At 36.5% G+C, this 12,925-nt stretch overlaps 1 protein-coding gene across 2 annotated transcripts in view; it reads left to right on the top strand.

The window, feature by feature from the left end:
* The window catches only part of MET (MET proto-oncogene, receptor tyrosine kinase), a 115,516-nt gene that overhangs the window by 72,178 nt on the left and 30,413 nt on the right, over positions 1-12,925 (top strand). For both annotated transcript variants that reach the window (XM_081800206.1, XM_081800205.1), the window contains 6 exons: positions 2,300-2,460; positions 4,241-4,343; positions 4,456-4,592; positions 5,270-5,431; positions 6,202-6,301; positions 10,196-10,414. In XM_081800206.1, the coding sequence (XP_081656332.1) occupies positions 2,300-2,460; positions 4,241-4,343; positions 4,456-4,592; positions 5,270-5,431; positions 6,202-6,301; positions 10,196-10,414 (882 nt within the window). The remainder of the gene's footprint in view (positions 1-2,299; positions 2,461-4,240; positions 4,344-4,455; positions 4,593-5,269; positions 5,432-6,201; positions 6,302-10,195; positions 10,415-12,925) is intronic.

Here is a 12,925-nt window from a genome sequence, read left to right as displayed (position 1 = left end):
GCGGTTATTGTTGTTTTAGCGCTCTCATGTATTATCTTGGTGGGTTTTGAAAATGTGATCGTTTAAATCATTTTCACCTGCAAAAGGGTGCTAGTTGTTTGGTGGCTGTTTCTCCCGTGTCCGGACAGGTGGGAGACCTAGCCTCTGTGGCTTTATGCCGGACACTCATTTCCTTCCCACAGAGTTTCCCTGCCCTTCAGGATAACTCAGAGTTTGCCAGCTCATTGTTGGTTCTATCCGAGGGTGTGTTGTCCAAAACCACTTCCTTCCCTTTCCCCTGGAAGAGTGAACATTACCCCATAAGCTAAGGGGGAAATGTTCCAATGCCCTGCTCTAATATCTCAGCCCAGGGAGGAAAGCTGAGTTCAGCTGAACTTTTGAATCTTGACCAACCGACTAGTAAAGGTTTTATAATCTCCATTTCTGTTGCCAGCACACCAACTGAACAACTCTCAGTGTCTTTTCTCAAATCATCACCCAATCCATTTGCCTTATGTAGAAAGTGATGATGTATGTAGAGTGACAGACTTCAATTTTTACATAGAAAGGGGGGGACCTAGGCGGCAGGATCAGGCCAGCATCAGCCTTAGGCAGCTGTCTTCTATGGGAACCTCCTCCTGAAACAAGGGAAAGGCAGCTGTGTGGCTGCCTCACGCTGAAGAGAGTCTGGGAGGTTTAGATGCCTTGCCCTCTCCTACTGGATTTCTAACATAATAATAAACAGGTATTTTTTTCTCGAGCAGTTCTCATTTGCCTAGACATGGACAAGGTAAGTTTTCATGGACGGCACAAGTGTGTAATGGATTTTATGGATAAAATAGCTATCATAAAAGCATTAAGCTAAGACTTTAAAAGGATTTGGTGGCAAGGGTAAGTTAAGACTTTGGTTTGCGATTGTTTACTTGGGATGTATGGGAATGTTTGCGAATGTGTATTTAGCTAAAACCCTTCTAAATTATGATAGAATTACTTTTAGACTTTTACTAACTGGCCTTTAGCAAACACCTTTACTGGTTTTTGAGTTGCCTCTATGGTGGTGCTATGTTTTCCCACCATTGTACTTTACAGCACAATTTACAATATGTCCCCCCCCCCAAAAGAGCATTTCCTTTCTCAATTGTGACGAAGCTGCCGAGGAGAAGCTTATTTTTAACTTGGAAATTTGTTTTGTTTTAATAGTTTTAGCCTAAGAACTGTTGTCTTATAGACTTCATAAGCACCTACTGCTATTTAATGTCACAGTTGCCAAAATTTTATTAATGAACTCAAATTTTACTTTCAACACACCTAAAGTAAGCCTGCAATAGAAAAATGAACCTATTTATTTAACACTGAACATGGGGGAGAAAAAAATCAGCCCTAGAAATGAGATGTAAAATAATGCCAAGAGAGATAATTAGAAACATTGCTACGATACAGATCACATTTGGGGCTCTTTCTGGTTTTTGTAATATCTATTTCTAATAGAAATAATATATTGTATGTATTTATTTAAAATTACATCATTTTTTAAAAGCTGGGTGTGTCAACTAACCAGCTGGTATATATTAAATGGTGACCATATTTAAAACCCCAAATCAGTAATAAATATGAATTAACAAGTATAAAGAAATAGATTCATTTATTCCTTTGTTAGTGCTTGGCACACAGTAGATGATTTGTAACGAATGATGAATGAGTGAATGGTAGATATATACTGAACACCTTCTATGTGTTTGGTATTATGATATCTGCTGAATGCAACACTGGATACCAAGAAGTATTTTTACTATGTGACTTTCTTTCTTCTCTAGGTGGGGAATACCATAGTTCACAAGACTGTAGCAAACACCCAGCTCATACATAGAACAAGACACATATTGATGCTTGACTTCTAGGGCCCATGAAAGATTTTTGATCAGAGTTTGATCAGAGGCCCATGAGTTATAATGAGAGTTACAAGAATGTGAAAGTCTGGACCCAAACTGTCTACTCCACCCTAGAAGATTACCAGATGAATTCACTTCAGAGTGGCCCAAGAAGGCCCTTCCTTTCCACCCAGGCTGAATCTGCTCTCTGTCCCATCTCTGGATCTCCTGAAAACAACTTATTTTATCAGCACATTTTAGATAGTTTTAATATTTGTTCCAGCTTCTGTGAAATTTGTGACCCTTTTTCCTGCAGTGAAAATTCCATTTTTTAAGACAGTGACAGAACAGAAAAATTCCAGAGTGAGGATACATGTTGTGTTTGTTTTGCACACAAACAGAAAATAATGTCTTGATGTTGTTTTTTTTTAAGTTCTCGGTTGTCCTTGTAGGTTTTCCCAACTAGTGCACCCTTGGAAGGAGGGACAATGCTGACCGTATGTGGCTGGGACTTCGGATTCAGGAGGAATAATAAATTTGATTTAAAGAAAACCAGAGTTCTCCTTGGAAATGAGAGCTGCACCTTGACCTTGAGTGAGAGCACAACAAATATGTAAGGATCTTTAAATGTTTTTCTGGGGTATGGTTGGAAAACAAGTTGTGTTTTAGAATGAATACTTGTAAAGACTGTCCCAAAAGTCCATGTCTTGAATTAGAAAGAGTCTTGGCCCTCTAACATCCCTTGTGGAACTGTTTTGTTTTTAATCCTATTTACTTATCAGGATTAAAAAAGGAAAAAGGTGACATTACCTAGTTAAAGAAAAGAAGAATCCACCATCTGGGAGTTTTTCAACAATTTTTGTAACATTTCTTCAGAAGTTGTTGGATAGATTTGAAAGAACAGCACTGGTTGGACTTGCTCCATCTTTAAAGTGTTCAAATATAGAGTCTCCAATGGCTTTTTCTATAAAAATCAGTAAACAGCTCCATAAAGACCCTCTCTTCTAAATTCACTTTCTAAACCTCAGAAATGTAGTAAAGCAGCTCAGTCACATTTTTGAGACTTGTTTCTTTCTTTCTTTCTTTCTTTTTTTTTTTTTGATGCACTTAAATTTATATTCAGCTGATATTTATTGGTATTATAATGTAAGAAGTATATCTCATTTAGTCATTCATCCCAGGAGATAACAATACTATACTGATTTTACAAAGGTGGTGTCTGAAGTTCAGAAAGGTGGAGTCTAGAGGGACGCCTGGGTAGTCAGTTGAGCATTGCCTTCAGCTCAGGTCATGAACCCAGGGTCCTGGGATCGAGTTCCACATTGGGCTCCTTGCTCTCAGGGAGCCTGCTTCTCCCTCTACCTGCTACTCCCCCTGCTTGTGCTCTCGCTGTGACAAATAAATAAATAAATCTTAAAAAAAAAAAAAAAAAAAAGGTGGAGTGTAGTTTAGCAGAGGCAATCCAGAGAGTAAGAGCTTAACAGGCCTTCAGACTCAACTCTCCTGATCCAAGATGTGTGCTTGTTCCACCATTTCCTCCATGCACCTTCTATCAAATGTAAATCCCATAATGAATGGAGAATCCAGAAATGTTTAGTTATCATGTAGTAATAAGAACCAAACATTTCAAGTTTTATGGTTGAACCACTTCTATCAAGTGGTTATTTTATACCTTGTAGAATTCCTTCCAAGATCACACAGAGGTATAAATGTACTCATTTACTGAGACCAAAACATCAATTAATGTTGTACTTGTTTAGGCTAATGGGAAAACAAATTCTTTCTAGAAATCTCCCTTGTAAGTTCTTATTCATTGCTTTATATATTAGAGCCTGTAAAAGTAAAACATAATTCATTCTCTTCTTTAAAAAGTTGCTTAACAAAACAAATCACATTTATACTTTTTCAGGACTGTAAGATTATTAATTCAAAAATAATTCTATGGAAAGTCTGTCACAGTTTCACTATTTTTAAGGTAATTTAATAAACACATGACACGTGTAACCACAGAAATATACCTGTTGACATATTTTAATGAAGAAATTTAGTTTATAATTAGCCCATTGTTTCATATGGTATTGAAATATTTCTTTATCTTATGTATGCCAAACATTATGCTCACAATTTTAGAGGTTTAGACTTAGATTATTATGAATTTTTCAATTGGTGAGGTCAATATTGATGAGGTTTAACAGTTCCTGTGTTGTCTATGTGAAGTGTAATAGTATAGAAATGGAAATATATGATTTTTAGCCCTAATGCTTACCACAAAACTCTGCTTGCTATTCAGAGTAGCCAGCTCACAATTTACGGTTAATGATCCTCCACATAAAACAGCCAAACCAGAAAATGCCTTTGCATTTGCAACATATTAAACTTTGGGTTTTTTTCAGGCTGAAATGCACAGTTGGTCCTGCAGTGAATGAGCATTTCAATATATCCATAATTATTGCAAATGGTCGAGGGACAGCACAATATAATACCTTTTCCTATGTGGTAAGTCTAAGCACTACTGTTCTCAAGAACTAGGATATTTGTTACTTAATCTATTTAGAGTCATAAAATTAACAAGTTACTTTGTTTTGTTTTGTTTTTGTTTCCTATTCAGGATCCTATAATAACAAGTATTTCTCCAAGTTATGGTCCTAAGACTGGTGGCACCTTGCTTACTTTAACTGGAAAGTACCTAAACAGTGGGAATTCTAGACACATTTCAATTGGTGGGAAAACATGTACTTTAAAAAGGTGTTGTAAATTTATTTTTTGTTGCATCAGTCAAGTAGGATTAGTATCTATACCTAACAAATCAAGAAAAGATTGTTCTTTTTGTGTGTGTGTGGAGGAAAATCAAGATGTATATTATTTACTCCCCTACTGACAAAACTTCCTCCTTCCTATATCCATCTACCCTTTTGCTGATTTTTCTACCCTTCCCTTATGTTTATTAATTCCACTTTTTAAGTTTCATCTTCCCATCTACCTTCTCTAATGTTACATCTAGTATCCTGGCTATGCTGTGAGATCTGGTAATTGACAATAAATTAAACATTTCCAACAAGATTTACAATTAGGCTAAATCACTTTGGGGATGTAAGAAACATGGGGAAGATTGGGTCTAGAGGGAAGTTAAGTTTCTGATTCTTAGAGGTGAAAGAGCTCAGTTTAATCAAGTACCAAAAAGATACTTTAAAAATTGCTTAAAATCCCAAAAGTTTTGAAGTCATAGATGGCTTGTCTACAACAAGACTAAGTTTGGGATCCAGTCAAATGTAAATAGGCTACATTAGAAAGCGCTTTTTTCTAAACACATCTGGAAATTCTCATTTAGGAGCCACTGAGTGATATACTTTTGATTTATGCATATAATTCTAAAATATGTGTATCTAATAGCTAAGGTCAATTTTCTTAATTTTTTTGTTCAGTGTGTCAGATAGTATTCTCGAATGTTATACCCCAGCTCAAACCACTCCAACTGAGTTTCCTATTAAATTGAAAATTGACTTAGCCAACCGAGAGATGAACAGCTTCAGTTACCAGGAAGACCCCATTGTCTATGCAATTCATCCAACCAGATCTTTTATTAGGTAAGTAAAAGCTTCTGATGGGTATAAGAAAATAATGAACATAAGAATGATGTGTCTGTCAGATAGTCAAGAGGAATTGTAGTTTTATCTCTAGCTTTAATGCTGTTGCATTTCTTTTAAAAGCCCGCCTTTCTAATTCAGGAGTGAAAACTACATTCAGGTTCTGAGTACAATTTGACTTTATCATTGCTAGGTTCATGCCAAGAAACATTTTATCCTCCTCTATTACATTTTAAATGGATTTCAGTGCAACAGTTTAACGTGGCACCATAGTATTTATGCACTTATATTATGTACACGTTAAGTCTGTACTAACTTTAGTGGCCGAAAGTGGAATTACCTTTTTTCCCTCCATTCTTCAGTGTATTTTTGCTCTGCCTGCTTTAGACACAGCTTTTCCCCATACCAGACTCCCTTTGAATCAGTATTTCATTGGGCCCAGTTCAGTCTGCCTTGTTTCCATTAATTCTAACAGTAGTTAAGTTCATTTTACTTGGATTTATTTTTAAAAGAGAAAAAAAATGTTTCTTTTGCATATTTTGTGAGTAAAAAAAAAATACATTTCTTCAACTTACAAAATAGGAATTTTAAAACATATTTCCAAGTTCAATAAGTTGTTTCCAAAAAAGAGTTACCACTGAACTTCCATTTGACTTGGCTTTGACTATAAATTGCAATCACTACATGTGATGTAATTTAACTTCTTTCTTAAAATACTTGGTAGAAAAAGGACCTCTCCATATTGCTGTTTTTCTATTTTATTTTGCCAGTGGTGGGAGCACAATAACAGCTGTTGGGAAAAACCTGCATTCAGTTAGTGTCCTGAGGATGGTCATAAATGTACAGGAAGCAAGGAGGAACTTTACAGTGGTAAGTCCTTTGAGAGATAGTTGTACTTAAGACCCTGCATCTCTGCCTTTACCACTGGCTTTCAGGGTACATAGGACATTTGGGGTTGGCTTTTAATTTTGCTAGTTACCTTCCTTGCAGCACAGATCAAGTAGTATATTTTATACAATAACTAAAATTATCTTGCCTCAGGCTAACATTATAAAATGCACACACACACACACACACACACACAAAATGCTAGACACAAAAGATGATTACCAACTTGAGGCAGTGTTTTTAAAGATAGTCGGTACAGATAGAAACTACATCATTCCCTGTCTTAGTTGAGGATCCTATAACAAAAATACCATGGACGGGGTGGCTTAAACAACAAACATTTATTTCTCGCAGTTCTGAAGGCTGGGAAGTGTAAGATCAAGGTGCCAGCAGATCCAGGTGTCTGGTGAGGGTACTGTTTCTGGTTTGCAGAAGACCACCTTCCCTCATTGTATCCTCACATGGCAGAAAGAAAAAGAGGAAGCAAGCTCTCTTGTGTCTCTTCTTATTTTTTTGTTAAAGATTTATTTACTTATTCATTTGAGAGAGAGCGCTTGCGCATGAGCAGGGGGAGGGGAAGGAGGAAAAAGGAGGGGCAGAGGGGGAGGGCAATCCCTGCTAAGTGAGGAGCCCAATACAGGCTCAATCCCAGGACCCTGGGATCATGACCTGAGCCAAAGTCAGATGCTTAACCGACTGAGCCATCCAGGCGCCCCTTGAATCTCTTCTTATAAGGGCACTAACTCCTTCATAAGAACTCCACTCTCATAACCTCATTACCTTCCCAAGGCCCCATCTCCCACCATCATGCTGAGGATTAGGGTTACAACATGTGATTTAGGGAGGGGCACAAACATTCAGTCCATAGAATTCCTCTCTCCCTTTTTTTAATGCACCAAAGAACATTGCCCTTTTGCTCTAATCTTGCAACAGCATCTTTGTCTTTCTAAGTGGCAGGCACACATACGTTCTTACATCCCGGTGTAAGAACGGTGTTGTTACTGTTCTTCTTGTCCCTTTGTTAGCATATTATCAAGTAATGAGAAAGAGCATTAGAAGACTGATGTCCTGGAGTGTATGTTTGGTATTTCTCCACCTTCCCTTCTTTTATTTGCAAAGTCAATCAAAATTAAATGAAGGCGTCCTTAAAAGTGATTGATCTAACAATTTATATAGATCACATTGAAATGATAGTTTTAGTTTAGACTTTAGGAAGGTTGGAGTTATTTACAAGGATTTCATATTTTTGTTGATGTTTTTCTCTAATATAAAATACCATAATCTAGTTGGACTTGTGCACTCAACTAAAAATGAAAGTTCTAAGTACCCACCCCCCCCGAAGCAGGGTCTTGATTGGGCAGGTGACAGATTGAATTACAGCACTTTCTTTTAGATTCTCCATCCAATATTTCTTGAAGACTAAGGCCACAGTGTTCTTTAATTACAAAAACCAATTTGGGGCTAAAAATGTCAAGCCAAATCACCAAACAATAAGGTCATCTCCAATGAGATTTCTCTTGACCTTCTCAATCAGCCACATTGCATCACCTCTAAAGAGTATTATTAGATTTTTATCATATTCCTGAGAGATTGTACTCCAGGGAGTCACCGTATGAAGTAGAGAGCTTTAAAACCAATCCCCGCACATGGCCACAAATAAAGTTAGAATACCACTGCTATTAATTTAAAGAGCATCACTTCTCCACAGCCAAACAGAACAATTTTTCATTAACCAAATTAAGAATACCCTTTTCGGTGTTGGCATGTGACTCTTTAGAAATCTGAGGAATTATTAGTTTATCTAATTCTCGCTGAGCCTAGGTTTTAAAATTAATAGCTAAATTTCCTTCTCCCTCACCAGCATTATAATGACATGTAGATGCCTTTTGGCTTTATTCATTCAGAGTCCAGAGTGCTAACCATTACACCATGGGACCCGTCTTTGCTTTATTCATTCATTTGTAATCAAACGTTTATTTAAAAACCTCCTAGATGTGAGACATAAGAGTTCCATAACCCAAGGAAGAGTCAAACAATGATAGAAGATAAAAATCTTATCTCTACATATCTGGAAATGTAAACTTCTCTTGTTTTAGCCACAAACTTAATATCACAATAGAAGTATGCATTAGAATTGGACAAGAATGAAGAATTCTATTTGACTATTGTTTGTGAGAACTACCTCATAAAGAAATGTGTGTTCCTTCCACGTTCCTTGGTGCTTATAGAATTTGAAGCTGACCATGATGAATTGAACCCATTTATTATTTAACAAATAAAAACTCTTGGCCAGGTCTGATTTAGATATACTGATCCAGCCATGATAACTTTTAAGTCCAGCAAACTCTAAACTTTTAAAATAAAAATACTAAAAAAAATAATAAAATAAAAATACACCATCTTAACAAAATTAATATTAATTAATACACATGATGGCCCATAAGCCAGCAGTTTATTGTATAGTTTTCAAATTTCTTATTGTTAATAAAGAATTATTGTACTCACAATAAAACTGTTCATTTCCATTTTTCAAGATGATAATAAATAGCTTTTGGCATTATAATATGAATTTTATATAAAACTAATATTTTATTTATATTATATCTATGTATCTGTTTTCTTTATCTGCTTACAACATGCATTTTAAAATGTAGGATAATGTTTTTAAATTATTTTTAGAAGAAAATATCAAATACCCAATTTTGCTTGTGCTTTTTATGTATATCCTGAGTCCTTTTTCTATTGTGGGCATAAGTAATTGTTTTATCTCCAACTCTACTTGTCAAAGAAAAGGAAATCTAAGGATGTTGTTGCTTGTTTGTCTTTTCCTTGGGGGAAAAAATGCAACCATTTAACCTTAAATGTGCCACTTTGTGTTGCTGGTTTAGTCTAAGCACAATCAAGAGGAAACCACATTTTCCAAACTTCCATAAATCAGAATTCCAAAGGGGAAGATTTGAAATGAGAGATAAAAGCACATGAAATAATAATAGCAGACCCTTTGTAAAATAGTGTAAGAAAAGATCTACCGATATAGAATATAGAGTGAGCAAGAAGCCATAGAGTATGGGAGTTAAGGCAGTGAATTCAAGCCAATGGCCTAGGATTTATGTTCCCCACTCTGCCATTCAGAGCCGTGACCTGGTCTAATGACATTAGCTCAAAAAGCTTAGTTTCTTCATCTGTAAAATGTGGGTAAAATCATAGCACCTATCTCTTAGGACTGTTGTGAGGATGAAATGAGACCAGCCTGTAAAGTATTTTGCACAGAACCTGGCACTCAGAAATTGATAGCTTGAAACACACTAATAAGATGACCTGACTACAGAGCTACTTACAATGTCATCAGTATGGTGCTCGGTAGTTGGCAAAGCACTTACCATGCAGTATCACACACTGTGAATAACATTTTAATCTTAATTCGGGATTGAGGACACTGAGTCTCCTACTAAGGGCTTCGCTTGGATTCTCACAACTTATTTTAAAGGTATGATGTGAATCAAGGACTTCTAACCACACAAAGTCCAGCTCTCATTCTGCCATTGGTATTTCATAAACAAAGAGGCAGTCCCTCCAGGTGACTGTCCTGTCATCTTAAGGAAAATAACAGTGATGGAGGGACAGCCAGCTTCAGTTTGATCAGTATAGCTTATTCCAGGCCAGTGAAGCTCCGTGTTCCTTTAAAGATTGTGCTGTTTGGATGATTTTGCATCTATCATGTTATCAGAAATGTGTTCTTCAACATTAGTAAATTAAATGCAGATTTTTTTCAAAAATTATATATTTTTAATTGTCTAAAACAGTGAACTGTGGAAGTTGCTATTGATGTTGTCAAGCTATCTTCTGTCTAAAGTGGATAATTGTGTCTTACTATAGGCATGTCAACATCGCTCTAGCTCAGAGATAATCTGCTGTACAACTCCTTCACTGCAACAGCTGAATCTGCACCTCCCTCTGAAAACCAAAGCCTTTTTCATGTTAGATGGGATCCATTCCAAATACTTTGATCTCATTTATGTACATAATCCCGTGTTTAAACCTTTTGAAAAGCCAGTGATGATCTCAATAGGCAATGAAAATGTACTGGAAATTAAGGTAAGAAATGCTTAAAAATGCTCTCTGAAATCATCACTTGAACTTAATTGACTTCATAGCTGTATGAATAGAACTGTTGTACTGGGTCATTATCTTATACTACATCAGCAAATATCTAAGCTCTGAAAAACAAATCTTTTTGGCATAAGACTAAAAGTTAAGTATAATCATGGACTTCTTTTTAATGAAGCATTTAAAAATTCTTGTGTGTGTATTAATAAGTAGCAAATGTGGGACACAATCTATTAAATAGGCTGCCTGTAATGCATTATCCTCCTGCTGTTATACATTTCCCTGGACACCTAAATGTGCTCGTTATAAGATAAAAGGTAAGAACCATGAAAGTAAATGCATCAGTTGTAGTTCTGTACTTCCGTGAAATACTTGGAATTTTGTATCCGAGTATGGTCATCTCTAAGCTGATTTCTAAATGGAGCTGGATTTCCTCTACTGTAGGAATATAGCAGCCTCTAAATGTAATTCAATTGGAGAAACAAATTATCTTTTCTAACCCAGCCTGTTGCAAACAAAGAACACTATAAAACACAGAGAGGTTAAGTGGTTTGACAAGTGATGGAACAGTGGCAAAACAAAGACTAGAGTACAGCTCTCTTACATCACTTCAGTCATCTTTACTTCAAGTAGTAATAAAATGGCAAAATGATCAAGACTTTATCGGTAGCCCCAGTCACTAGAAACAGCAAAATACTTACCCTTCACCATGTTGTTTTAGACATTCAGAATTTTTCCCCTGAAAGATAGCCTGGATGCCAGTATGAACAAATACAAAGTAATAGGATAGTCCTTTTTTAGATATAAGTTCCTGTAGATCCTCTCCATCTAAGTAACAGTACATTTCTACTGAAGTTTTTCTGCTTTTTCAACAAGATTTTATCTACAGCCAAATTCATGCACACGTTCATACTCATATAAGTTTACTAACCTCGAATTGTGTTTTGTACAATAATTAAGCAAGCCCAGCATGAAATTAAATGGAAGCCTGCTTCAGTGAACAGCATGTTTACCACAGCAAAGTTCTTTCATCTGCTTCTTTAATTAGTTTTAGAAAAGGAGAAAGAGCTTTTATCACTTCTTTTTTTTTTTCAATAAAACTAATCTAGTGTGACCTTTTGCTTTCAACAATTACTGTGTTTGCCATTTGAAAGATTCCATTTGGTTTTTCTTGATGAAAACAAAGGTTTATTTGCAAATATTTTTATGCCCAAACTCTATTTTTCTGTTCCTCTACCTCTGATGGAAGGATTAGAAATAAATGGTTCTTTATCTACCCTTCCAAGCAGTCTTATATAGAAGAGAAAACTTCTTTTTCTGTAAATTAAATACCCATTATTCAATGTCCTACAAAATTGTTGGACCTAGAAAAACATGATTTGACATCATCCTTAGCCTTTCGGTGCTGTTCCCAACATGGCCCAAGGGGTCTCTGGAAATAGACACAAAACACTTTCTTTTTTTCTCTACATACAAAATGACTCTTTTCTCTAACAAGGGTATAACATCTGTCATCTCACAGAGTGGCAGTTTGGGGAGAAAAAGGATGATTTAGAGGGATTATTTTGGTATCATCATTCAATCTCCCATAGTCCATTTGCTTTATATATAAGAGGAAATATAAGGTGTAAGGAAAGATTGTATGACAGCTCTTTAACCCTTTATCAGTTTCTAAAGTGGATCACATTAAAACCTCTGTCTCTCTTGGGACAGAAACAAAGGAAAGCAAAGCATGAGAAAAGAAAAGAAAGAAAAGGCCTCTTCCAGACATGCAGTGGACTGTTTTTATCAAAAGAAAGGATGCCATTTTATTTCATGTTGTGCTTGTCCAATTACGGTTCAAAACATGAGTGTGAAGTAGGTTGTATTCCATCAGTGAAAGCTATGGAGAGAATTATGTGTTTAGAGAGAGAGTTGCTCCTTATTGCCAGGAGGAGTTCATGGTCCTCAAGCAGCTATGCATACAGGAATTCCCTGGCCAAAAAGAGATTGTGAGGGGCACCTCGGTGGCTCAGTCGTTAAGCGTCTGCCTTCAGCTCAGGTCATGATCCCAGGGTCCTGGGATCGAGCCCCGCATCGGGCTCCCTGCCCCGCGGGAAGCCTGCTTCTCCCTCTCCCACTCCCCCTGCTTGTGTTCCCTCTCTCGCTGTGCCTCTCTCTCTGTCAAATAAATAAAATCTTTAAAATAAAAATAAAATAAAAAGAGATTGTGATAGTCTCCAGCCCTAGTTGCGAGAATTGCCTCAGTCAGCAGTATGCCATGACCAAGAGGGTCAGCCAAGTTTGGATCAAGAGAATGTAAAAGAGACCAAGGATCAATCATTCCTCAGAATGAACCAGAAATCCCATCGATGTGGGAGGTAGTTTATGGCCAAGGTTCCAAGTTAGTCAGGACCAATTGTGGATAGTGGTCATCAAAAATAGACATCTCCTTTGGAGTACACACCAGGGCACCATGTTTATGTCAACAGCAGCTCACATTTTTGTGGAAGATTAGTT

This window comes from Leptonychotes weddellii, chromosome 12 (genome assembly GCF_054177405.1).
Source record: "Leptonychotes weddellii isolate Sample4059 chromosome 12, ASM5417740v2, whole genome shotgun sequence".
NCBI classification, from domain to species: domain Eukaryota; kingdom Metazoa; phylum Chordata; class Mammalia; order Carnivora; family Phocidae; genus Leptonychotes; species Leptonychotes weddellii.
Note: the sequence above shows the minus strand (reverse complement) of the source record. Positions and strands in the feature narration are given on the sequence as shown.